Source organism: Anabas testudineus, chromosome 1, assembly GCF_900324465.2.
Source record: "Anabas testudineus chromosome 1, fAnaTes1.2, whole genome shotgun sequence".
NCBI classification, from domain to species: Eukaryota; Metazoa; Chordata; class Actinopteri; order Anabantiformes; family Anabantidae; genus Anabas; species Anabas testudineus.
In genome coordinates this window covers 2,318,861-2,346,386 of record NC_046610.1, presented here as the reverse complement: position 1 = coordinate 2,346,386, position 27,526 = coordinate 2,318,861, and the positions used below count along the sequence as shown (strand labels likewise).

The 27,526-nt window shown below is 40.6% G+C and overlaps 2 protein-coding genes across 3 annotated transcripts; one reads left to right on the top strand and one right to left on the bottom strand.

Moving 5' to 3' along the window:
• The first annotated feature begins 717 nt into the window (after nucleotides 1-717).
• On the top strand, nucleotides 718-18,394 carry si:ch211-156l18.8 (probable G-protein coupled receptor 179). The gene is made up of 11 exons (XM_026360185.1): nucleotides 718-1,637; nucleotides 2,626-2,734; nucleotides 6,233-6,329; nucleotides 7,966-8,183; nucleotides 8,660-8,728; nucleotides 13,081-13,190; nucleotides 13,515-13,753; nucleotides 14,166-14,304; nucleotides 14,400-14,502; nucleotides 14,846-14,992; nucleotides 15,372-18,394. The coding sequence occupies exons 1-11, from the start codon at nucleotides 718-720 to the stop codon at nucleotides 18,258-18,260; spliced, it is 5,040 nt and encodes a 1,679-aa protein (XP_026215970.1). The 3' UTR covers nucleotides 18,261-18,394.
• A 1,747-nt stretch (nucleotides 18,395-20,141) lies between these two features.
• On the bottom strand, nucleotides 20,142-27,473 carry mrpl45 (mitochondrial ribosomal protein L45). Of its 2 annotated transcripts, XM_026358758.1 has the most exons (9): nucleotides 27,412-27,473; nucleotides 26,971-27,070; nucleotides 25,876-26,071; nucleotides 25,494-25,611; nucleotides 25,290-25,388; nucleotides 24,628-24,676; nucleotides 24,381-24,530; nucleotides 23,759-23,932; nucleotides 20,142-20,740 (listed from the first exon to the last, which is right to left on the bottom strand). In XM_026358758.1, exons 1-9 carry the CDS (start codon nucleotides 27,420-27,422, stop codon nucleotides 20,642-20,644), a joined length of 996 nt encoding a protein of 331 aa, XP_026214543.1. In that variant the 5' UTR covers nucleotides 27,423-27,473; the 3' UTR covers nucleotides 20,142-20,641. The 2 variants fall into 2 exon arrangements, with proteins under 2 accessions (XP_026214543.1, XP_026214544.1); XM_026358759.1 differs by lacking the exon at nucleotides 27,412-27,473 and having other exon boundaries at nucleotides 26,971-27,140.
• Between the last annotated feature and the right edge of the window lie 53 nt (nucleotides 27,474-27,526).

Sequence of the window (27,526 nt, the reverse complement as noted above, 5' to 3'; positions counted from 1 at the left end):
AATGAATGATGGGAGAGAAGGGATGGTGCAATGGGTGGTGAGGGAGGGAGGATGGATGAGCATCACAAACCTCCGTCAAATGGGCTCGAAGCTCTTCGGAGCAACAGATATCAGAGGAAGAGGGAAGAGGAGGGAACGGGGAGATCTGCGCTCCACTCTTGATCCCTCCGTCTCAACAACACGCTGCTCTCCTCCCCCCTCCTCCCACCTGGAAGGGAGATCCCCCAACTTTGGGGCTTTTCCCTCCCCCCTCTTCTCCCCGCCTCCTCCTCCCCCTCTTTGCGCACGCTGCGTATATTTTGATTTGGAGCTTGACGCACGACACGAAACCTCTGTGACATTGGAACCACCGGCTGTTGATACCGGGCGGACTGCGGACATGAGGGCAGTGCACGAACCGCCACCCACCTCCTCCACCAACGATCAAAACAGACGAGGACACGCATCTTTAGGCTCGTGCGTGAGGGTTAAAGGGCTCGTGCGTGTGTCTGTGCGGCGCACGGATGGAGCTGTGCGTGAGTGAGAGAGGTGCAGACCCAGCGGACACCTGCTGCAGCGCAGACTGATGCAGAGATGAAGACATTTCCACAGAGACCAAACACCCGCCAACTCCCCAGAGGAATTACAAATGGGCCGAAAACAGACGGTGTTGTAGGTGCGTGACCCCCCCGCCCCCCCTCCTCTGCTCCTCTTCTTCTTCTCCAGAGTGAATTCAGGATGGGTCCTGTTTGGCTTCTTCTGCTGCTCCCCCCTCTCCTCAGAGCACAGCTGACTCCAGACCTCCCTTCTGGAGTTAAGGTGGAGGCAGACAACAGCACCGACTCTTCCACAAACAGCACAGGAACCTCAGACATCCCCACCAGCCCCCCCAGTTCCATCGGATCCTCAGAGCCTTCTGGGTTTCCAGCGACACCTTCACAAACTCCCACAGTGGAGGACGACTGGTCCCCAGCAGAGACCTTCTTGTACACAGGAGACCCCTCCACTCTGGAAGGAGCCCGCTGCTCACGGGCGTACAGTTCACCTGGGGAGGCCGGGCCCCTGCCCAGAACCTTTGGTGACCCCCTCCGGCCGACTATGGATGCTCTGGCCAACACAGCCAATTTCCTCAACATGATCTTCCAGGCCAGTGACCTGCGGGAGAGCACGGTGCAGGAGGACATGGAGTGGTACCACGCCCTGGTCCGTGCCCTCCTGGAGGCCGACGTGCTCATTCAGCGGGCCCTGCTCACCTTTGATGCCGACCCCACTGCTCAGGTTCCTCAGCTGGTTCTTCGTGCAACTCGCAACCCAACAGCCAAGGTACAGACCATTGTCCTCCAGGACTTATCGAAGGCCTGGGAGAGCCTGCATCCGCCCGCCCCAGCCCCTGACGACAGCTGGTTCAGACAATTTAAATTTCCAGAGTCCAGCCAGCCGATGGCAGCTCTGTCCAAGCGGGTGCTCATCAACGACCTCAGCACCTTAGACACTCCCAAGTGGGGCCAGGGCGACAGCTACGTGACCGACCGCAGCGGGGTGCGCTGGGCCAGCGCCCCCTTCTTGGACTGTAAGGACGGACGTTTTGAACCCAGCTGGATGCTCACGTTGTCCACATCTTTCTACGGCCTGAAGCCCGACCTGACACCAGAGTTCAGGTTAGGGCCAACACACACATACACACATAGGAAACACTCAAACACACAAGCTGAGGAAATATTTCAAACAGACAGAGACACAAACACGGCCGTGATGTGTGATGCTGATTATTATCAGTGATAGTAAACATCTGGCTGCTTTTTGTCAAAATGTCAAACAAGAAAGTTGCTTAACGAAGCTAACAGGTCACTGGTCAGTGCTGTCATCTAAAGAGTGGATAGAACACCGGAAGATTTAAACAGTGAAATAAGAACATAACTCTAACTATTAGAGTCCTGCATGGATTAGTATGGAGGCCCTGAGAGGTCTTTGTGCTGCAGCTTAAAAATGCAAATAAATATAAATATGAAATTAAACTGCTGCAAACTCAGAAAACTCAGCCACTAAACACAAACGTGTTGTATTGTGTTTTATGAAGCTTTTTGTCTGTTTGCATATGATAAGTTGCACCGCAGCGAGTTCTCCAGGGAACCACCAACATGTACTAACTGCAGTATTGTCCAACATGTGTCTATGATGTTTTTACTGAGATGCTACTGATCTGTAACTTGTGTCTACTCTAATGGACGTTAGGCTGTACATGGAGAACGCCCTTTAGGACATCACCTCTAATGATTAGTGTTAGAGGAACTTCTCTTACTGAGTTTTGTTGATTTTCCATGTACTCAGTAGATGATCTAACCTTTGCTGCCAGCAAAACATATTCCAAACCATTGGTTACAGGTTTGAAAAGAGTCAGTTTTTGCATTTCACCTTCCTTTCTCGTTCTGTGTTGGTCCCTGTAACCTTTCTTCTAGCACTCTGGAGAAATGTTTGGTAAGAATTTAGACTAAAAATGTGTTTAAATCATCAGAGTTGGATAGAATATGCTCTTTGAAAGGCCACACAGGTTTCCTCAGAGCTGCAGGAGAGAAAAAGATTAATCTGATGACTTTAATGCCGACTCTGATGACCTGTGTGTGTGTGTGTGTGCTTTTTGTGTGTCAGAGGTGTGATCCGTGTGGATGTCAACATTCAAGACATTGACTTGGACCAGTGCGCAACAGGAGACGCCTGGTTTGCAGATACACACCAGTGCAACCGCACATCGATGGAGGTAAACAACAGTACAGCAGAGCAAAATACTGAACTGGAAAGAAAGGTTGAATTTTCTGCACAGTCACAGATAAATCACGGTTCTGTAACAGATATCAGACTTTATTTAAGTACTTTAAAGACAACTTATGATAAAAACAAATATGAACAGTAAACTAATATGTCACTAGTACAAATGTAAACAGATTTAAAAAAGGAGAAATATAATAAATGCAAAACAACAAAAGTATGTTAATTAAAAATAATCTAAAATAAAACCAGACAAATTAAGAGAGAAGCCACACAGTTGCAGCAGCTGCAGGAGGAGTCGTGGCTTTGTCCTGCTGAAATATCACCTGAACCCACCTTCATGTCAACGGTACCTTCACCTATATGAGGGGATCATCAGGTGTTTCTGCACAAAATGAATGTCTCTGCTTCCTTTTTGGCTGCAGACTCACTCTTAGGTTAACTGATTAGATTGGAAATGGTGAGTGACTGTTTGTCAGCTGTCTCACTGGATCCTGCTGGAATCAGCTGAAGCAACTTCAACAAACTTTAACAGAAAACATTCATCGCTTGCACCAAACATTTAGAAAACTGTTGCCCTGTAAACTGCCAACCAAGAGTTTCTCCTTTAACCATTGAATAAGTTATTTAATTAGTCAATCAAAGTAGTGAATCTGTTTTTATTTACAGAAGTCTTGAACGTTCCACCTTTAGCTCTGTCTATAGAAGCTTGTTCTGGTTCTGACTTTAGCTGTAGTTACATCACTCAAATACACTCTAAATGGTTTAAGCCCTTTCTGTCTGTGCTCATTACTTTGTTTTTGCCTTTTAATCTTTGATTATGCTTTCACCCATTCACACTTCCCACCACTCTCCTATCTGCTCCACCACCTCCACCCATTTCTCTGCTTCAGTTTCCCTTTTCCCGACCAATCCTCTACCTCTCATCTCAGCCATCTATTTAAAAATGGCTGTTCTGGGTGGCGGGCTGCGGGATGATCTGATGGATTATGCCGATAATCCAGCCCGCTGACATACTTCCCCTCTTATGCACCGCACTCACAAAGGTCTGAAGCACAAGACAAGTCCAAAAAAATCCCCAAATCCACATGGCACCTTTTGTCCCATCCTGACCTACCTGGCTTAGAGGATTCAAACCCTTTGCCCGAGCAGAGGACGTACTGTGTCACCCCCTTTCTGCTGTTTGGTCCCGTCCATGTCCATTATCATCCCACTGCATCTTTTGCTTTGATGTTTGTCAACAGTTTGTCTTGTTCAACTCATTTACATCTAAATTCATCTTGTGCAATCTTCAGCCTAGAAGTCCTTTCACACCTTGTGTCATCTTCTTCTGTGTCATCTCTGATTTCAACTCACGATCATGTGTATATCAGGTGCTAGAAAGGTAAATGTGGAAATCTTGGCTTGCCATGTAGCACATGACGGATACAGTGAAAAACTTAGGAATAAGTTTGTGAGCTGGGAACTAGTGATTATTGATAATTACCAGCAGAGGCAGCAGGAGTTCAGTGAACATTTCGTGTGTTTGGTGGTTTATGGTGGTTATTACATCCTCTGGTGTCTGATGGAGATTAAATGTTTGAACCATCTGAAATATTTATTTGAAATAAGCAACAGCCACTACATCACTGAGGCAGCATGAAGCTATAAAACAGCTGAAGTGGCGTCATAGCTCTGAGTTTAAACATGACAGATGAGCAAATTCTCTGAATTTACTACGACTCTCTGTTGAATTCAGATGTGACCGTGAAGAGAATTAATTTGCCCACTGTGTATAATCCATATCACATTAGAGTTGAGCGCATGCCATTAGATCCTTAAGCATCTGATAAGGGGGCTGTGAGTTTGTATATACATATGTGAGGCCGGCATGTGTGTGTGTGTGTGCATGGAAACAGGATTTCTCTAGAAAAGGCTAATGCTCTCAGTAGAGGCATTATGTATCCATTTAGCTTTTAACTTAGATTAACACACAGAGCATCCAAGTGTGTGTGTTTGTGTGTGTCTCTCTGTCCCGACTGCCCAAATTGAAGCGAGAAATCGAGTGAGAGGGAGGAATATGACCCCATTTTAACCTTAATTCATGCACTTTATTCAGGCCTGGTGGTTTTATCGCAACAACAGAAAAGTGACACTGCTTCACTGTTTGACATCATTTGAGCCTGAGACACACGGAGCTGAAATAAACCATTGGTTTTTTAGTTGATATAAGTTTATTTAGGTTTAATATTTACATCATGTGATAAATGCATGTTCAGGTGAGAGAATAATTATACAAAAAAATTATATAGAAAACCCAACAATCCCATTTGAGCAAACTTTAGGCAACAGTGGAGAGGAAAAACTCCCTTTATAGGAAGAAACCTCCAGCAGAACCAGGCTCATAGTGGGCGGCCATCTGCCTCGACCGGTTGGGGTGAGTGGAAAGAGAAGAGAGAAAAGAACAGCAGGTAACAAAGACAACAACAAGCAGCAAGAACATTGGGCAGATGAACAGGATGCAATGTTTAACCATGAATTCACTGTATTATATACAATTCTAATGATCCAAAGATTGATTAAATACACTAACCTTACAATCCTGTTGTGTAAAATGTCAAATTAATTCATTAGTCATTAAAACCCACTGAGCCGAAATGTTTTGCCTGGGATGTTTTGAGGTGAGAGGAGCACAAGACGTTTGTTTGCAGAGCGATATTATAGTAAGAATGACGAGAGCTTCATTACTCTGAGAAAGATTTCTGTAACAGTGACCAGGCCAGAAAGAAAAACTGGGTCCTCAGGCAGCACTGGATTAAAAACCAACATGATTCTGCAGTGGAAATCACTGCATGAGCTCAGGGACACTTCCAACTAACATGGTCAGATGGTTGCTGCATCCACATATGAAAGATAGACAAGATCCAGAAACACCATCACCTTCTCTGGGCACCAGCTCATTTAAGATGGACTGAGGTGAAACAGAAAACTCATTTCCGAAATTGAATGCTGAATGATTTACACAGGTTTAGGAACATATGCTTCTGTCCTGATGATATTTTTTCCCAGTGAAAACATGTTTAAAACAAACTAAACAATCGATTTGAACATTTTATGTGTTGTATTGATGTTTGTTTTTACAGTAAAACCAGTTGAAATAGGACAAAATGCTCCAAGGTTCTTGCTCATGTGGCAGCAGAGGCAGAGGAAGCTGTTTAATGGTCACTAGCAGCTTTTTGCTGTAACTGGGCAGTTTACAAGGGGGCATGTGTTTAACTGTGTGTATCAAACCTGTGCTGCATTAACAGACGTCAAACATTTCATTTTACCTTGATTATGCTGCTGTATCTGTATCTAAGTCTTGGATTCAGTCACGAGGCTCCAAACCTTAGTTTAGTAGATTAAAACTATTAAAAGTAGTGAAACTATGAAGTACTTAGAGTAAAATGTTTTTTTTAAAAAGAATACCAGAAGAGAGAATTGTAATATTTTTTTGTCCTGTCATCTTCAGTGCATGCCAATTCCAGGTCGGGGTTTTCGGTTGGGTCAGTACTGCTGCCGCTGTAAAGACGGCTACTACAACCCCGAGATCGACCCTCAGGACTTGGGTGAGTGAACTGAAAGTCATCAAAGTTGTGCTGCCCATTTAAACAAATTAAGACACAAATCGTTTAAATGTTTAAAATGTATGATGGCTGTGCAGAACTTGAACTGATAGGGATGAATGAACTCAGGAGCTCGGATTAGCAGATTTACCTGTGGAACAATTCAAATTGTGCATGGCAGATTTGTTTTTAGCCTGTTTTACACATAGTTTAGTGACAGCCTATGACTGTGACTAACTTGTTTAAATTTTTTAGACATTTTTAAATAGTTAATGTTCCAGTTTCTGCTCAGCAGGTAGCAGAACCTAGATTTATTACCTGAGCAGCCCTGTCTCCTAAGGTTTATTATGGTCGGGTGCTGACATTGTTTGGTTAAGGTTAGAGAAAGACTGTGAGCTGGTTTAATGGTGGTAAAAAAAAATAACAGCGTGCTTATTAACCTGGAGATGTTTTGGGTTTTTTTTAATTTATCTTAAAAGAGTTTTCTTAGTTTTCACTTTGTCGGTTTTCTCTGACTCTCTGATCAACCAGCAGTCATCGGTGCAGCAACACGCTGTGTTTGCATACTGTTTACACACACATGCACTTAAGTAGCCTGGTTACTGTGCATCCACTGACATGCAACAGGTCAGTGATCGGATACATGATGAAGACTAAGCAGAATGACACAGTAGAGAAAGACAGACAACGTCTGAAATATAAACACAGACACGGTGGAAACGTAGTTTGATTTTTGTTTATTAGTCTGACTTAGGACTTAAATATGAGGAGGTGTTGTTCCGTGTGATGCTACTTTCATCAAGACCAAGATCACTTGTAAAAAGCAGATTAAACACCTGCTCATGTGTCTACAGGTGATATCAGGTGATTCTCTAATCACCCACCTCATAAACAGAATCCAGTTTCTCTTTACATCACAGTTAAGAACTCAGCTACTAGAGAAAGATGATTGTAACCAGGTTAGTTAAGCACATGATCCCTCACCGGCTTCCCACAATTCAACACAGCTGAATCAAATCCGAGGTCTTTAGAAGCACGTAGGAGCGTGGAGCAAATTTACTCCTTTTCTACCTGCTTAAGTTTTATATTTTCAAGCTAATTCAACTTAAAACGTTGTTTTTATTGACAGAACTCATGAACATTAGTTATGACTTTAGGTTTAGTAGCGTATTAGTAGACTTCCCAGCATGCATTGGTTGAGTTAATGCTTTTACAATATTGTTATTTTACCTTAAAGAGAAGTGGTGGAAACCTGCTGTGTGTTAATTATAAATACATACATTTGATTGTTATTTTCACAACACTATAAATTATGTGAACCACGATATGAATTCAGTCTCTTCTAATGATTTTTAAAACCACAGAGTGCAGCTTATCATGATTTCTGGGACATTTTGCCTCCAGCAGAAGCCTGTACATTATCTTAGCTGCAGTACCACTGCTGTTAAACTCAATTTGAAGACGTCATGTCTTCCCATCTCATCCAATTGTCTCCTTCTCACACTAGAATCCAACTCTAACAGTAATTAAATGATGAGTTCATTTTTGCATGTGCTTTGTGAGGGTTTAGAGGTGTACAACACGAGAGCTTCACAGGGGTTTGTGTAGGTGTAGATGCATGTGTCCCTGTTCAATGCAGATGGCGGCTATGTGAACCGGAGTGACGGCAGTACGTGTTACCCGAACATGCCCATCTGTCTCCCGTGTTGGCCGGGCTGCAAGAGCTGCCAGGACGGTGCACCCTGCTGGGTGCAGGAGGACTGGCTTCTCAGGGCCGCCGTGCTGGCCGTCCAGGGGGTCTTCATGTTCCTCATCTTTGTCAGCATGATGGTGGCCTACAAGCACCGTCGAAACCGGGTGAGTCAGGTCTTTTGGCTCAGTAAGGCGTTTAGACACTGACACTGAGCCATTATAGACTGGGAAAGATTTGGTTGTTTAATTAGGAGAAATGTCTTTTCTCATAACATGAATCTTTAAATCTTAATGACTTTTATCAATAGGTCTTGATAATCTCACCTGGATGACTCCTCACACACTTATTGCATATGAACATCATTTGTTGGAGACAGCGTTGGCTCTGATTGGTTGGCTCTTGGTGCTTCATCATCAGTGCAGGAGAGAAATGTGTTTTTAGATGTAGACAAAACTGGGAACTTCCAACGGGTTCTGCCTTTTCTGAAAATTAATGTAGGTTTGGTTTTATGCTGTAGAAAATCAGAAACAATGTGCAGAAAAACAAATACACAAAGATATACACTGGTCCTTTATAACAACCTCTTGTATTTCTGACTTTAAACGTTGTTGTTCTCCACCTCCACCTCCTCCTCCCTCAGAGGATCCGGGCGTCGGGCCTCCTGCTGCTGGAGACGATCTTGTTCGGGTCTCTGCTCCTGTACTTCCCGGTGAGTCTCTGAGCGAGCTGGCAGATTAGAGCTCTTTACAGATCACTGCACAGCACACGGATTATATCATAATGGACGATGTGCAGGAGGGTGAATGGGGTGAAGGCGTGTGTGTGAGTGGAAATGGGGCGGGCGAGCCACCGTTTTCATAACGTGTCTCTGCTCCAATGATAGATCATCAATCAGTCTTTAGATTCATTTTTCCAACTAAAGGGCCGTTAACGTCAGTCAGCCGTGACCTCTTATCCACCTGTCTGAGAGTGTCGGTCGATCGGAGCTCGTTCCTGCTGACTGAGTGATTCAGTGTGTGTTCGCAGCTCATACTGCAGATTATTGATCATTCATTTAGTTTAATGTGATATGTGAACATGTTAACAGGTCGTTCTTATGGCAGCTCTGCTTCTCTTAACTGCACACTGGTGTCACCATGTCAAAATAAAAGAACTTTAAATATTTATATTTAATATCACATGGTGAAGGGAGTACTCTGATCTCGTACTTACGTGAAAATACTCCTCCTGCCACCTCCATACATCTAAATTAGAGGTAACAGAAGTACACAAAGTAAACATTCAAGCAATAAAGCAAATACTATCCTAGTTCTCAAGTTCTCCCGCAGAAGTAGCAGAACCACTTCAAAATTCAAAGTACAGGTTTGGAATTTAACTTTAAATGTAAAGGTATAAGTCCACTGGTAACCTACATTAAATACCTACACTGATTTGTCTGAATCAATCCGACAGTTACTGAAAAAGTAAAATCTTTAGTTGAAAAACATAAGTTTTCAAGTTTAGTTCAGATTTTTTCCAGTTTTGGCTCATAAATAAAGTTTCTGCGGAGAACATAAACACTTAAAAACATGAATCTTTAATATGTGTCGCAAACTGCAAACAAACTTTCAAAGGTGAAAAATAAGATGAAGAAAAAACTGTAATTAATGAAGAAATAAGGGTAAAAAAGTGTCTGTGTCAGTGTAGAGACACGTCATCTTTTATATGTTTATTTTATTTTGTTGTAAGAATCTGAATCTGCTACAACAATATAACCAAGTTCCTCGAGACAGTTACTTTGACTAAATGTAATTAGTTACTTACCACCTCTGAACTAAATATATTTGAAGCACTGAAAGTAGAAGGATTCGTAAAGCTGATGGCTTTTCTGGTTTATGTAGTTTATGTAGTGTTTTTATACATATATTTTAAAATGGTTTAAAAAGCATTACTGAAGCTCACATTTGATTCTCCCACTCTTTGCCATCTTGGCAGGTACAGGAGACAATCCTGAATCAGGATTTGTTAAGGATTAGGATTAGGAAGGAAGCCCAGGTTCAAGTGAGGGGGTTGAGTGTGATAGGGTGAGACATCTGTCAATCAAGAAAACTAGGGCTGCGTTTAACCCATCAGTTGCTACGGATACAGAGCTTCTCAGGACTTTAGTGGTCCACATTAAACATCATCTCATTCATAACTGCTGCTGTTGTTTATATCCATATTAAAGCTGTAAAACCATCAGTCAACAGTAAGAACCTGCAGCCCGTGAACTGAACTGTAGTTCTGATAGAGTCCCCTGTCTCATCTCAACCTGTGGGGGGGGGGTCACTCTGATGCTGTGTCCATTTGATGCACAAACAGTCGGCTGCTGAAGGGCCTGTTGGTGTTTTGTTGTGTTGCTACATGTATTTATTAACAGCGATTGCACTCATGTAAAGTCCTGCACACAATCACAACACCTGAAGCAGAAAATTCATCTTAGCAGCAGCAGCTGAACCTGATCTGCACTTCTTCCTACTGAAAGACAGCGATTGTTGCTGTGATGTCCTTAAATGAGACTTTCATGTGACGACCTTAAACTAAACGTGGTTTCCTTTAACTGCCCTTTCAAATGAAAGGGCAACTCCGGAGAAAATAAAATTAAATAAAAAATTCCCCTTTGAAGGTTTTTCTGTGATCTGTAAAACGCTGGCAGTCCAGTGGTGGATAAAGAGCTACTGAACTGAAAAACTGATTTTCAAAAATCTATTCTTTTGGCAGCTGCTTTAAGGATTTAATGCTGCTCTTCCCCTGACATGGTGCTGTTTGTTCTATTTTTTTTATCGTGCAGTGCCAAAGAGTAAACATATTTATAAAGAGAATTGAATTGTAGAACTTCATTTTTCATTTAATTAACTCATTATAATAAAGATACATTAATTAACATTGGGTAATAAAGTAATAAGCATTAACTAAAAGCTAAATATTTGTTAGATATGTTTACTATTTACTTAGTAATGGTATTCAAGCTAACTAAGGCATCACATAATACTACTATTACTCTTATTTATTAGTTTAGGACAATGCAATTAACAATACTTAATAATTAATAAGCATTAATTAAAAGTTAAAAAATACAATAGACATGTAGTATGTACTGTTAACAAATATCTTCCTTAAGTAACATAAATGCATCAGTAATTAATAAGCATATTATACATTATTAATGCCTGTTGTGATCCTCATAAACCTGCAAACACATATTCTGTTAACATTTTTAAATGCGAGTAACATTAATAAATTGTTAAATATAATTGATCAATGTTTATACATGTATGTAACATGATTGATAATGTGTAGGTAAGGCTCTGAGCTAAGGAACATCTACTGTACATGAAACATGGAACAAGCAAGCCTCTATCGTCTTTAGCAACATTAATTAGCACATGAATCCTTGTTAAATATAGTTATAACTGCATTAACTAATAATAAGAAAAAAAATCAATTAAATATCATGCAGGTGTTTAACATGACACAGAAATAGAACTAAAACTGTACTTCCTGTATATACTGTATACAAACTATACTTCAGCACCGTCAGGGTTCCCTTTGTCTCCAAAGGATTTAGGTTCTTGCGATCAGTCCAAACGATCAGTTCTTGCAGATGGAGAAACTGAGACAGTGTGAAATGAGAAACCCGCAGAGAATTATCAGCTGACTTTCAACTCTCAATGATCTCATAGCATTGTTTTTAGCAACAGCTCTAAAAAATACTTTAAAAATAATCCACTGTACACTACCTGCTCAGCAGCAAACACAGATTATAACACAATGGGCTCTGGGTCCTGTAGGAGAGAGGATATTTGTACTCCTTCCTTGCTTGGCACAGTGTATATTTGTACTGGTTTGTTGTCACTTTACACCTGATGATTGTTGTTTTGCATAGTTTCACACCTCAGGGAATACATTTGGTGACCTTTTGGTAAATTTCTGTATCTTTATGGTTGTGTTCAGCTCATTTCTCACATCTTTACAGATGTTTAGTGCCCGTTTGTGGCTGTTGTTTAGTGTTTACTTTGGTTGTTTCATGTCTCTCTCTGGGATATTAAGCAGTTGATCCAGATATTTTCTTCAGGACGTGGTGGAGACCAAAAAAGGAGATAAATATTTACCAGATTGACACAAACCAGCTCCAAATGTTTGATCATCTTGTTCTGTAACAAGTGAAAATAATCAACATTAGGCGCTAATATGTCAGCATTCAACCTGCAAATATCAGTCCTCTCTGCCCACTCAGCTTTATCTTCACCAGTCTGATCAATGGCTCCTACAGCTGAGACCCCCGTCTGCCTTTAGGTGGAGGTAATTTCTGCTGATTAAACTGCCTCCTCTGGATGTTTACTGTCTCTGATTCTATATGTATTCACCCTGAGTCCTTCATCCTTTATAAGTGGTTTTAATGCAGTTATGTAAATTTGCATTCAAACTTCAGGCTTTAGCGGATGCTCTTAACCAGAGTGACTGACACAGACTGTCACAGCAGATTGAGTTTTAATTCCTGGATTACAGTCATCCACTCTATTGTTACATACCGATCACAGACAAAGGTACAGCCTGTTATTGAATGTGGCTGACTGAGCCCTCAGTATTAACAATGTGTAGGAAAGTTTTACTCTACACAACTGTGGCCTTTTCCTTTCCACATAAGTAGCTTTGAAGTTGTTAAAATGATTTTATTCCCCGGTGTCTGACAGCATCAGCTTGCACCAGCTCTTAGGTTAATGTATATGTTTCTTACAGTGTCATCTGTTCTCCATTAGAACTGAATTATATTGCTGATTCAGGACCCACTGCCTCCATTAGCATGCTAGGATTCTGAAGACTAACACTATCAAACAGAAATATAACTCAGATGCATCACACTGAGCCTCACATGCAGCATTTGAATGGCACCACTAATTTGTCTGTATTTTACAGTAAACATAGCGATAGTGCTGCTTATAAGTAGAATTAGCACGACAACAGTATTAGTAGTACCCACCAGGGAAACCGTTGTCCATGCAGTTCATGTAGTTCAAGTAAAGTGTGTCTCTGTCTGTGCAGGTCTTCATCCTGTACTTCAAGCCGAGTACTTTCAGGTGTATTCTGCTCCGTTGGGTCCGAATGCTCGGCTTCTCTATCGTCTACGGCACAGTCACACTGAAGATGTACAGGTGGGTTTATGTTGTTTCAGAGTAACATAAATAACTTACATACATACATAACAAACACATATGTAACATAAATACCTTTGTCTCACATTGGTAATAAAATGTGAGATTTGTCATCGTTTTAACAGATCACATGTGACATCTTTAGGTTATAGCCAAAAAAATTAAGTTGTAGATCGTACTGTTCAGCTTTAACTAAGGAACTGTGGATTTTAAAGATCAGAGTGAAACAAGAAGACATTATTTCAGATAGTGTATGAGCAACAATCCTGACATACAGAAGGTTTTTGTTAGACTTTTCCTTTTCTCTGTGTTTCCTCTCCACAGGGTGCTGAAGGTGTTCCTCTCACGCACGGCCCAGAGAGTGCCCTACATGTCCAGCCTCCACTTGCTGAGGATTCTGGGAGTGATGCTGATGACGGTCAGCTGGTTCCTTTGTGCCTGGACAGTGGGCGTCCTCCAAAACCGCGACAGGAACATCCCAGTGTTCATCACAACGTCCACATCAGATGGACAGGGCTTCATCCTGTGTTACCTGGACCGATGGGACTACATGATGGCTGTGGGTGAGTAGACGTGAAGATGAAACCTGGATATATGTATATAGAAGTAAATTGGTCAAAGCTCCAGCTCCAAATGCATCAACAGTAAAATGCTGAACACACTCTTTATAGTTTTATTTCATTACTTTATTTGTTGGGCAGCTTTCTGCAAATAATTACTTTAATTTTAGATTGTTTTTTTACCTTGTCATACAGCTACTTTTACTTTAAAGGAGCTGATGACTTCTTCCACCATTGCATTTGAAGAGAGAAAAAACTGTGCAAAACTATTTTAGTAAATTAGGGCAACCAAGAAAGTCTGAGAAATGAGACTTATTTATTTTCTTTAAAAGAAAAAAAACTTCTATATTTATCCATGAACTTATAGACAATCCATGGTTTTGGTTTCCTCTGTTCTTACCGCCTTCTACTACAGCTGAGCTTCTGTTCCTGTGCTGGGGAAGCTCCCTGTGGACCGCCGTCAGACCGGTCCCCTCAGCCTTCCACGAGCCTCGCTACATGGGCATCGCCATCCACAACGAGCTGCTTCTTTCCTCCATGTTCCACCTGTTCCGGTAAACCTCATATGCCTAAAGAGCAGTGTATTTGTACACTCCACAGGACACAGAATAGTCACAAAAAGTGATTTTGTGCTTTCCGTCTCTGTCAGGTTCACCTTTCCCTCTCTCCATCCTGATTGGATGCTGCTGCTCTCCTTCACGCACACTCACGTTACCATCACTGTGACACTTGCCCTGCTTTTCATTCCCAAGGTATTCAGCACGTCCATGTCTTAGTGCCAAAGTAAATAAATTCTGGGAAGGAATGAGGGGTCAAAGTTTAAGTGCACTTTGTAAACACTGAAGAATATAGATTGGAACATACTTTATGAGGAATACATTAAAAATGTATATATGAACATATTATGCAAAGTGGAAAGAGTTTATTGCAGCTTGCCTGTCACTGTTGCTGCAGTAGATGTGCTGTGTTAGAGGCACTTAGCTGTAGTGCCCATCATACACCAGAAAGCAATGTTTATATGGATAAAAAAAGTTAATTTTTTACATCAACACATCAGTTTTCTCTTTCATGCACGTGTGTGTTTGTGCTTTCCAGTTTCTGTATGTGTCTAAGCCTGGGAGAGAAGAGATTGCAGCAGAGGTGTATGAAGATGAGGTGGACCTGCGACGCTCTGGCTCGTACCTTAACAGCAGCTTTCACTCTGCTTGGAGTGAGCACAGTGTGGATCCTGATGACTTTCGGGTAAACCCTCTTGTCCCCTCAGAACGATGTTATCACTTTCCATTAGGGCATAATTTACAAAATGTGGAAGAAATTCCCAAAGTCACATTTAAATGATAAAAATAAATGGTTAATTTCACTTATGGCCACATGTAGACATATAAACAGATCTTAAATGTATCATAATTTAAATGATAAAGTAACAGTAAATACTCATAATCAATGCAAGAAAACATATTATATGACTTTCTCCACCATTTACCCCTTTTTTATCCTAAATTGTGTTCTTACATGTAAACGTATTTTACCTTTCGCCTGACTTGTTACTCTCCGTGTGTTTTCCTCTCCTCATTCGTTTCAACCATCTCCTCAATCCCTTCCCCTTCTTCATTTGCACCAGGATGAACTGAAGAAGTTATATGCCCAGTTAGAAGTCCACAAGACGAAGAAGATGACTGCGAACAACCCTCATCTGACTAAGAAGCGAAGTTCTCGATGTGCACTGGGGAGATCTATTATTAAACGTATTGCTGAGATCCCGGAATCCATGAGTCGGCAGTGCAGTCGCGAGGAAAAAGACGGATCTTTCCGCAGTAGAAGTATAAGTCAGTCTGACTCTTTTAGGGGGGCTCCAGATACTGTCAGCATCAGTTACAGAAGTTCAATGAAATCGCCAACACCATCCATGCGCAAGTCCCAAAGTGATCATCACTCCATGTTAAAGGCCAACTCTGTGAAGAGATCGTCACAGAGATCAGAGACAGACTCCTTGGATATTCCACCAGGCGTCTGTAAGTCAGCCAGTGCACAAAATCTGACAATTGACACCAACCTCCTGCATCCTGACCACAACAGGATTCATAAGACCTGGAGTCTCACGTCCACTTCTACCCATTCTATGGAGAATATAACCAAGGTGAACAGAAGCAGTACAATGCTGACAAGGTCCAGGCAGAGCATTTCCATTGGTGAACAGACCAGGAGTGCGCTTCAGTCAGAGTCATATGACAAGGCCGAGGTCTGTCCGTGGGAGGTAGAACAAGAACCATCAGGAGACAAGAACCAGAAGCATGTCACCTATGCAAACACAGAGGATGGTGAGGAAAAAAGGCCATCATCTCCACTGGCACTGGTCTGCCCATGGGACCATTTACCATCTCCAGAAAGGAATCCTTCGTTGGACAAACAAGGTGAAATGGAGTCCACCAAACCCAAGGCTGTTGTCTCTGCAAGTGCACCAGGCTCTCCAAGACCCAAGGTCACAAAAGATCAGCGGGTGTTTTCTTTCCGCACCACCACCAACAGGTGGCTCTCCGTGAAATCAATTGTAGGGTCCTTGGACGCAGGAAGCAGGTCTAGTAAAGATGGAAATTTGAATAAAGAAGATGTTGCTTCCCAAAAAAGTCAGGAAAGTGCATCCACAACTCCAAGATCAGGATCATCAAGCAGACGTCCAAGCACGGAAAAGAGGCCACTGCAGAAAAGAAGTCTGACAACAGCAGATGGAAAACCATGTCTTGTGAAGCAAAATGCAATCAGACTGTCCTCTGGGGATTCCTCAGACAGAAGCCCAAGAAGACTTGTGATTGTAAAATCCACTGTCTATCCTTGGGACATTGATGATATACAAAAAGATGGCACTTATGAAAATGTGTTTTTATCAAGGCACAACAGTAAACGGAGTAGTATAAGTTCTTGGGAAACTGCCAGCAGCTGTAGAACGCCTTCCACTCACAGAAGAGGGAGTAATCGAATTACACCAGTTTGTAATGTTTCTAAAGCAGATGTGTGTCCTTGGGATGGAGCAGGTACTTTGCAGCAAGGAGAGGCACCAAAGAGACAGCAGAGCATTAAAGTAGACGTCTGCCCCTGGGAATTCCAAGTGTCTGAACGATCAAATGTATGTCCATGGGAAGCTCAAGAGCAAGGGATTGTGAAAAGACAAGAAAGTGTTCGCAGTGAAGTGTGTCCTTGGGAATCGCAGGATGTTCCTGTTATTTCTCATACTGACTTGTCCAAAGACGCACAGACACAACAGTCTTTGAAACATGCAGCAGAGGTATGTCCCTGGGAGACTGCAGAAACTGCCAAACCTTCAGTAAGTCAAGATAATGAATATGCTAATGTTTGTCCTTGGGATGTTCAGGACAACGCTGAAGTTGTATATGAAAACCTAAATCCTTTGGAGACAAAGGGAACCCTGACGGTGCCCTTTCGACAAGAAGTTATGAAACCTGCTGTTTATCCTGGTGCATCAAAAGAACTTTTAAGTAGTGAGCAACAAGACCTTGCTAAATCACTTGCTCTAAATTGGGGTAAAAATGTCACCAAGACAGCAGAAAGTTGTCCATGGGATTTCCCAGATCCACCAAAAATCATGGAATGTATTTGTCCATGGGATGAGGGGAGCACAGAGCAAACTTATACAGACTCAACGTCACAAACAACCATCAAGGTAGATGTCTGGGAAGCTGGAAATCAGGATGACCCAGAGGACTCTCAGACTCTCTCACCTTTGAAACAACCTCACGGACAAGACAGCACAAGTGTAGATGTATGTCCCTGGGAAACTGAGCCCCCTGAAAATACTGCAGCTACCAGGACGTTGTCACAAGAACTGCAAAAAACAGCAGATGTTTGTCCATGGGAAACTGAGGACTCTCAAGCAGGTAAAGCAGAGATCCCCAAAAAATCAGATGGTCATGTCAGACAAGACACAACTCGGGTAAACATCTGTCCATGGGAGACAGACGAAGAGACACAGGTAGTCAAAACTGAAGTATCGGACGCAAAATCGGAGAAGCTACAAGGACAGAAAAATTCCTCTGAAGCAGTTTGTCCATGGGAAACAGAAGCCTCAAAGGTTCTGAATAAGAAAGACAGTGCTCGGGCAGATGTTTGTCCATGGGAGGCAGAAGAACCAAAGGTTCTCAAGAGGCAAGACAGTGCTGGAGTGGATGTTTGTCCCACTGAATGCAATTATCCACAAATATCAAGCAGAAGCACAGCTGATCTTCCCAATAGTGAAAAAGATGAAGTCCCAGAAAACCAGGGGCCACTTAGTGAAGCAGATGTCAGCAGAGAGCAAATAGATGAGTCCATAACAAACTTAGCCCTCGGTCGACGTGATGCTTTGTGTCCCTGGGAGATGGTAGAGAGCAGTTCTGGATCATTCACATACAATGCCTCAGACATTTTTACATGGGAGCCAGAGAATATTCCAGAGGAAGATGAAGATGCTGATGCAGAGTGTGCTGCTGAGGCTCTTGTATTTCCACCTGACTTGTGACCTAAATCTAGTCAGAATTTACTTTACCGGCTAAGCGAAGGTCAACTCTTTAACACTATTTTGGTGGAACCATATTTGATTATTATGGTGAACTTTGTTTTACACTTCCCTGGATCCACAGGGAAACGAGAGTAAAAGGGTCAGGAACAGGTCCCTGCAGGCAACAAAGTGAAAATCCCTTTCTGATGGACAAGTACTTGGGGGGCTAATGAAAGATACAACTTAGGGCTGTGCTCTTTCCACAGTGCTGTACAATTAAGAAGCCTCCTGTAGAGAATCAATGAGCTGGATAGCGTGAGTTGTGAAAAAAACAAAAAAAACTAAAAATCAGTTTTCTTTTTACTGAAGCACATACTGCAGACTCATAACATCCCTCTCTGATCCGTGACCTACGAACAGTCCTTGCTGTATTGATGGAAGGGCATCTAAGGTAATTAGATGAAGTCCCTTTTCTTCCTGCTTCAACCCCCCATTTTAAATTAAAATGTTTTATGCATTTGAATGCTTTTATGTGGCAATTCAAATATTTGACATATACATAAAGCAAAGGACCTAACTCATAGACTCCACATCTAATACTAACATGGTAAATTCAGTGTAATTTTGTTGTTTTGTGGAAATTATATATTTTAAAGTAAAAGAAAAGTGTCATGCAGTTCCACCAGGGTTATAATGGATATCAAGTACAATTCAATCAAGAATCTATGATAAAACTAGGCATACCTGTTTATAGTTTAAAGCCAATCTCTCTCAGTTTCTATTCAAAATGAAAATAAAATTCCACTACCCAAATAACTATGCCAATCTCACTTGTAAAAATGTAAACTGTAAAAACTGCATAAATCACCATAAAATCAGACTTCTTAAAATCCAACCCCTTAATGTCAAAAACTGTTATAAATCTTTAACTAGGGTATTTATAGTATTTAAGTCATGCCAGTTTTTTTTATCTTGATGTAATTCACTGGAAATCACTTTTATTACAATGAGTCCGTGATATTAAAAATATGCTTCTTTAAAATTTTGGTTAACGTTGATAAATGTTATGGATCCACTCCTTCAGTGAAATGTGGGTCTGCCACATGAATTAAATAATTAAAAGTTGGACATAGGGCAGATTGTGAAAAGTTGAAGGCGGTGTGGTGCAAAAGGCTTAAAACAACTGAAATAGGGAACTGGAGTACTAGATTGTGAAACTGCACCAGGTAGGAAAGCATGTTTTAACTTAAAGGGATATGCTTTTATATTAATAGGACCTGCAAGAAACAGATTTAATGAATGATGGAAAGCATTTTTTCTTATTTCCTGCCAAAGTCTCCTAATTGGCACTGAAAGAAACTAGATCATGAGACGTTCCTTAATATGCAATCATTAAAATTCAGAAATTGTATCACTGAAATACTCAAATACATCCTATGATGATTAAATATTTTTTTATTTATTAATAGTGTCCCTATGTTTTTTTTTAGTACTACAACTTTACATTTTTTTAAATGTTTTAGGGTGAATAAAACCTATATTATGATCAGTTTCTGTATTGATGTAAGTAACATGTAAAATACATTATCCAGTGAAATCAGGTACCAGTTGTTTCAAATAGTGAATAATTATCAGCACTTCTGCTACAGTGTCATTCAGCCCAGGTTTCCTTCATTCACTGATTTCATTGTAAACAATATGGCAGTTTTTCTGTCAATAATGTGACCTAGTTTTGTGAGCATTGTTGCATGTGTTTTTGGATGAACGTGCTGTAATTTGTCATGTTGAAAGAAAATCTATAATTGTTGTATCACATCCCTTGTTTTGCAAAGATTAACGGCCTGTTCCGTTTTTGTCTGCATCTTCTATGAAAGATGCACAATCCAGTGAAATCTGCTTGTGTGAAGAAAAGCTGATGGGACACTTTATTTTTGTATTTTCCAAGGTCGATATGCAGTATATTCATCACAGAATTAAACATTTCAATTACAGGAGAGCTGTACACTTTATTATCTTTTTTTTTTTTTTTTACATGTGCACATTAAATTAGCCTCAAGAAGAAAACATGAAAATGTGTGAGACAAAAACTGATGTTGGAAGTCATAGTAAGAGCCGTTACTTTTATCATTCCAGAGTTTTGTTTGGTGGTTTTCTGCAGAGTAAGAAGAAGATTATATTGGCTTCAGTACACAGCAGTTTGTTCATCCTAAGACTCACCTGCTGCTTGAACTGTTTCAGCCAAACACCTTTTTCAAACACAAACAAGCCTCCAAATGAAGTCTGGTTTCCTGCCAAAGTGGACAAACTAACCTGCCACAGCCAAATTTTATACAGCCTTTGGCCCATGACTAGAGATAATGTCCTACAGCAGTTTGGTGAAACGAGCGGCGCCGCCTGGTGGCTTATTTGTACCACTGTACTGCTGCTGGTGTGGGAACTTGATAGTTGAGTGCATCAAACTCTTCTCCTGGCTTCAGGTCTGGGCCAGGAATCATCAGAGTCTAAAAGAGCGAGAGGAGGAGATATTATATAGAGCATAATCTGAGTGAAAGAAATAAAATATATTTTGTTAGTACATTTACTCAAGAACTATACTTAAGTACAATGTTGTACTCATTAGCCTTAACGTCTATTCTACTATAAATAAGAGAAATGTTGTGGTTTTTATTCATTGGATTTACTTGAAGGCTTTAATTTATAGGTAGTTTTCAGAAGCAGATTCTCAAAACATGATGAATTAATTAATTATTATTGATTAACCACATGGCATGGCCTGGTGTGTACTTGAACTGGCGACTTGATGTTACTTCTCAAGTCTTTATAATAAACACATATCATTGAGCGCATTTGTAATTAATTCATGAAACATGAAAAACACTTTTATGCTTTGTTAGATTTTGATTCTAATGGAAAATTCGAATGGTTTTAGTTTAGTGAGGCTCCATATTGTTACAGCGCCCAGCGCTGCAGCAGAGACTTCTTAACACTTCTGCAGAGCTTTGCACACGTTTTGAGATTTTATCAGAAAGAGTGAGAAACACCTTCCAGGCAACATTACTGCTCCATCTGTCGAGTGGACGCAAGACACAGCAGGAGCTGACTCAGAGACTGACTCACATATTTAAGGTGATTATTTTTTGCAGCGATGCATATAAAGCGAGTCATCTCCTAGTCCAGTTGAACATTATGAAGACTGGCACACATCACGAACACAACTCTCAGGTAATTAGGGCTTTGTTCATCATATTCTCTGATGCTTACTGACAGATGTCAGTGCTTGAGGAAACATTTGAATGCATAAGAAAAAACAACAAAAAAATTTCAAGTAGCAGGGATTCATCTGCATCCCTGCATGTCCATAATGTTTATCTATGATGGAGAAGTGCTAGATCATCAAAACTGCTGCTGTGGAAAAATGCAGTTAAGCCTTGTGTTGCTGCAAGTGACACAATAAACCAGCAGGAGTCAATTTACTTGCTCCAGAGACAATTAAAAATAAGTTCACCCAATCAACAACTTATTACGTCTAGTTGTATGTTACAAGCACCAACATGACTACGTTCCAGATTCAGTGTAACTAGTGTCACATGATAAAACACTGATTCTGAGCCTGACACATTGTTCTCACCTCACTCGTTTATTTTAAGTTTGCAGCTGCGTTTAACAGGTTTCTTACCAGAGGAAGGAGCTGTGACTGAAACGTCTGAAACCATGAACAGCACGCAGCACACAACAGGAGATTGTCCGTGTCAGACATGTTCTCACATGGGTAAATAGTTTGCAGTCAGTGAGGGGTGGTTCATGTGAAGAGTGTGCAGGAGGCATCGCATCACCCAAAAAGTACGAAGCAAAAACATCGAAGCAGCGGTAGTCACATGGTTAGAAACAATGTCTTACTTATAGAACTCTGTTTTCGCGAAGGAGGGAAACACAGTACAACACCACAAAGCATTGTTAGTATTTCCTCTACTTTCTGCTGTTGTGCTAAGCAGACTGACATAAAGGCACTGTTTAGTAAGGTGCTCCAGACAATTACCTGCAATATTCAAACATGGGCTTAATCGGACATTAGGCAGACTTTGTTCAATGTTAGCTAGTCGGATAATGAACATTTAACGTCCAGGCAGACTGACTCAGATATTCGTGTTCTCACTTACAGCTTCTGTGGGTAAAGTCTAGAGAAATTCAGAGTTCCCAAGAATGTCTAAAAATGGCTGAATTGTACAGAAAAGTCAGACAAAGGCCGCCGGTGTACAGTGTAGCATAGACAATGGCTGCATCATCAGTGTCATTGTTCACATACTTCCTTGAGTACATTGTGGGTATCTGGAGGATTTAACAGTACTGTACATGCACGGTGGGAAAAATTAGGGTCTAATCAACTCTAGCCAAAAGTAGCTAGAGTCTCATGAACCTCATGAACCTCCACTTTTGCACACTGAGTTTTTCTGCCATTGTTTTGTTGATTCAAAGCTGTTATGTGTTGATTTCTGAGCACATGCACATCCAAACGCTCCAAATGAACACAGGATACACAACGTAGCTATGATGCAAATACACAGTTAAAAGCAAATATTTCCACCTGTAAGTCGCTTCGGATAAAAGTGTCTGCCAAATGACTAAATGTAAAAACTGCATAAATCACCATAAAAACCAGGCTCCTAAAAATCCACCCCCTTAATGTTGAGTGAAAACTGGTATAGATTCTTTAGGGTATTTATAAAGTCATGCCAGATTTTTCTATGTGGATGCAACTCACTGGAAATCACTTTTATTACATTGTGACAGTGATATTAGAAACATGCTTTTTTAAAGTTTTGGTTAACTTTGATAAACGTTATGGAGCCTCTGCTTCAGTGAAATGTGGGTCTGCTGCATTAATTAAATAGTTAAAAGTTTCCACCACTGGATTAATCCAGAAAGAATGAACTTAAACTCAAATTATTTGTTCATTGTAAAATAAAATCTCAGCTGAAGAGAGCTAAAAACAAATGTGTTGTCTGCACAATTCTGCATTTTTTTGTTTTACCTCTGTAACTTGTATTATTGAGTTTGTCAGCTCACAATAACGTATGTTGATTATCCAGAACAAGGCACACAGATACATAGTTATCTGTCATATGTTATGAATACCTACATTTACTTTGTAGTTTGTATTTTATTTATTGTTAGAATTAAAATACCCTTTCTTTCTGAACTCCCACATTAAAAGTTTAAGTACTGAATATTCTATAAATATCTATAATCACAGTTGGGGTAGAAACTCAAACGGATTTAGGAGGAGAAATAAAAAGACTTGCGTCTAACATTAGCAGTGTGATGGCTACCTGGTAAGAAGCATGATAATAGCAACAGCACAATTATAACTATTAAACATTTCTTAAAAGATGTTGGCCTTTATAAGGTTGGTCTTTGCAAGAGTTACTTTGGCTGAAATTGTTTTAGCTTAGTTTACCTAATAAACTGGCAAATCTTCCTAAAAGATAAATATTGTCAGTCAGTGCAGAGCAGAGCGTCACCTTAATTATGGGGTCTTTGGCTGGAGCCCAGGACGGCACTATTTTCCCGTGTAACCTCCATCGGCCATAGGGGTTAACAAGGTGTCGCTCTATAACTACGTACTCCAAGACGTCCTTCGGCTGCTCCTCGCTGCCCAGCATTAACCTCCCGAAGCGGTCGTAGATGGCCAAAGTCTACAGGACAGAACAGACAGTAAAACAAATTTCAATAAGATGGGGAGCTAACATTAAGAGCTTCAAAGGCAAGTCAAACTGCTGCAAAGTTTGTGCAGGTTTTTCCAAACTTGTCTGGTAAGTCTGGAAGAAGCACACACCTTATGACTGAATCAACACTGCACGATGGGCAGAATGACACTATAACAATATAGGTTCTGTCAGTAGAAGTTTCTGTAAGATCGCACTTAATCTCCTGTGTTCTTGTACCAAAGTAAAGAGACAGAAACCAACAGCTTGGACTGTTTATACTGAAATACAGAATATATAAATAAATGATGAGATCATGTATGGAGAGGCACAATCAACACAGAATGTGTAACTCAGAGGGAGCTGGCAGTGAGTTTACTTAGATACATGGACGTGCACAGTAGGCTACAACAGTAATCCAGTATCACAATGAACATACCTGTTTTGAATGCATGCGAACTGTCACCTGGCCGTACAGGTTTCCCTTAGTGACCATGTCAGGGCAGCGGGTGTGGACCACTTTGGGTGGTTCCAGGGACTCAACGAACCTCCAGCGGATCGTCTTGTAGCGATTTCCTCTCGTCATCTCCTGAACACAGGACAGGGGAAGGAAGTGAGGAGCTGAAGAGTGGTGTTCAGTGGTAAAAAACAAAAATGAAACAGCAAGGGTAGAAGACAGAACTTACTGGATAACATCTTTCTGTTACGAGGAAATGAAGTTTCTCCCTGTTAAACCTGCAAAAATAAAGCCAGGTTTGTACTTTCGTCTGTTTGATAGTAAACGAGAAACTTTAAGAAAAACCCAAGTATGGTTTAACAAAAACATTTTTACATTCATTCCACTCTACAACTGTGATGCATTAGTTAAGGGTTCTCTCTCCCTCACTCTCTAACACATGCACAGACACACAAACTAAAAATAGAAGTAGCAGCTTCAAAATTCTCCTTGAGAAATTAGTGTTAATTAAAAATTTATGAAAGACATGTTTCTGCATGTGTACAGGACTTGAGGAAATTTCATCAAAGCAGAAAATCTTAAGATATGTTTGGAAAATGTATAATTTACATGATCAAAAGATAGTTTTAATTAATATTTAAGTAATGGTGAACTGACTGAATGGTTGTTGGCAAAAAAAAATCTACTTTAATTCCCACTTACTACCCTTTACTGGAGCTTTATTGTTAGCAATTATAAAATTTTTTGCACTGTTTTGGCTACGTTTTTTTTTTTTTTTTAGAATCTTCAGTTGCTTCATGAGCAAATTGAAAAATTCTGATGAAAACTGGTAAATGAAAACACACATTAATATGAGTTGTGTGAAGTGAGACACGGGGCATGTTTTCTTACTGCGTCAAGGCGTTGTGAGCCTCAATGAAGATTTCTTGAGCTCTTTCTGCAAAAGTTTTTGTTGAGAAGTCAGAGTCGTACTCTTTGATTTTACGAATGCTGTAGAGACAAAAATGAGAAATGTTCAGCTTTTGCTTATTTGCAGTAACAGATCCACACCAAACTGCATAGGAACAACACATGGAGTCAGAGGACCAGTCTTACGCTAGCTGTGAGGAGGCGCTCTGTCGTATCTGCTCCGTTCGTTGTTTCAGGCCTTCTTTAGACAGGGCAGAAAGACGGGCGTCGCCCTCTGGGGGTACGTAGGGGTCGAAGATTCCCGCTGGCAAAGACGGTAGACAGGACTGATTAAAAACTGTTTAACCTCCAACAAGGAAATGATGCGAAACTAGACAGTATCCAACATTTACATGTTTATTTTAAAATACAAAAACAGTATCACTAGTTTTGAGATTTAATGTGCTGATTTATCTTAAACTACTATTCAATCCCTGATAAAGTCGGTTAGGTTTAATAATGTCTTGATAAACTAAACACCTTCACTGATTTTGTGTTGGCCTGCCAAAGCATGAAGAAGCAGTTTTACCAGTGCAGGCAATGTTGATGGGCCTCTCCAAGTACTGCTGCCTGAAGACGATGCCCGCTGCTCGGGCCCTGGCCTCCTTGTTTTCCTCCTTCCTACCCTTCACCCCCACTGCTGGAGGGATAAAGTAACGCTTCTTGGTCCGCACCGGCAGGAAAAGTGGGAGGGGATGCCGCACATCCAGGGATGCCTCAGTATTCTGGAAGGATTGGGGCAAAGAAATGTTTTACCATCAAGGATGCTTTTGTAATTAGTTTACCAATCTACAATTGATTATACTGACTACAGGACATGTTCATCCAGAATATGCTGATGTTGTGAAATCCATTCTTTTCTCTCCCTTTAGACAATGTTTCTTGTGTCAACAAATAATTATATGCAAACAATTCCCGCCCAACAGACGTGCAGTCTGGTCTTCAACTTTTCTTCCACGTCTTGTCGGAAGTGGCAGTTAAGGTAAACTTTGGAGGCCACAGTTCCAATTACCCATTGCCCTTTCTGAATAACATCAGGCATTTCGATACCTTTTCTGCTTTGTAGGTTTCATTTAGCTTCATTTTCAGATTTCCTGTTGCTTAGTTGCTCATAGTTGTTAAGCATCATCACAAAGATTGAAGAGTCTGAGAATTTTATTTCAATAAGAACAAACATTAAGTAATAGAAAATTAACAATTTCAGAAAGTTTGGACTTGTTTGATGGGGTTGTTATTTCTTTTTCTAAAAGCAACATATTCTCATACATGCACCAGAACATTTGTAGTTTTTGGTGACAGCTTCAAAAAGCAGTTACTTGTGTCCATGATTGGGATAATTAGATTAGGGATTGTTTTTTTTTTGTTTGTTTGTTTTTGTTTTCAGATGAGTATAACTCATTCTAGTTATTTCTCAAAATTGTTTTAGCAACAACAGTCTTCTGTGTAGCTAATGATATTAATGCCCGTGCAGTTAACCTAGCTAGCTACCGTTAGCCAAGCACAGCAAGCCCGGTAAGACATTATGTAATATAACAAGTTTAAAATAGCAAACGAACTTCTTCCTCAAACATATGAATTGTCTGCGTTTACTGCATCACAATATTATTAAACGATGTGGTATTACCTTCAAACTGCTGCATGTTGTTCTGTGAAGGACCACCAGCGTCCTCCTCATGTGCATCGCCATTTTACCGGAATATAGAAAAACACGCTTCCGATTGTCTCTTTCAAAATAAAACGACGATAAATGACAGAAAATGAAAATATTTTAAATAAAACGCAACAAATCAAAATGATGAAATAACAACAGGCATGAAATTAAACTAGAATGTCAAGAGACAAAGTTCCAAAATTAAAAGTCTATTATCGCCGATAATAGACTTTAGTCGATATTATGGCTTTAAAAGTAAACTTTCCCTGAGCTGTTGCTGCCTTGATCTTCTCAAATTGCATAATGTAGCATTTGGCGCGGTACAATATCATTTTAAATTTTTTCCACAATCCACTTAGACTCTTTTTTAACTATTTGTATCAAAATATCTCTTATCGTTTTAACAAACATTACCTTTTAAGCATTTCTAACAGTATCTCGAATGTATGCTAATAGCTAATAGGTACACACGTTGGGCACGTACGCGGATACGTGACGACGTCACCGGCGGACGCTGGTTAACTAGGGC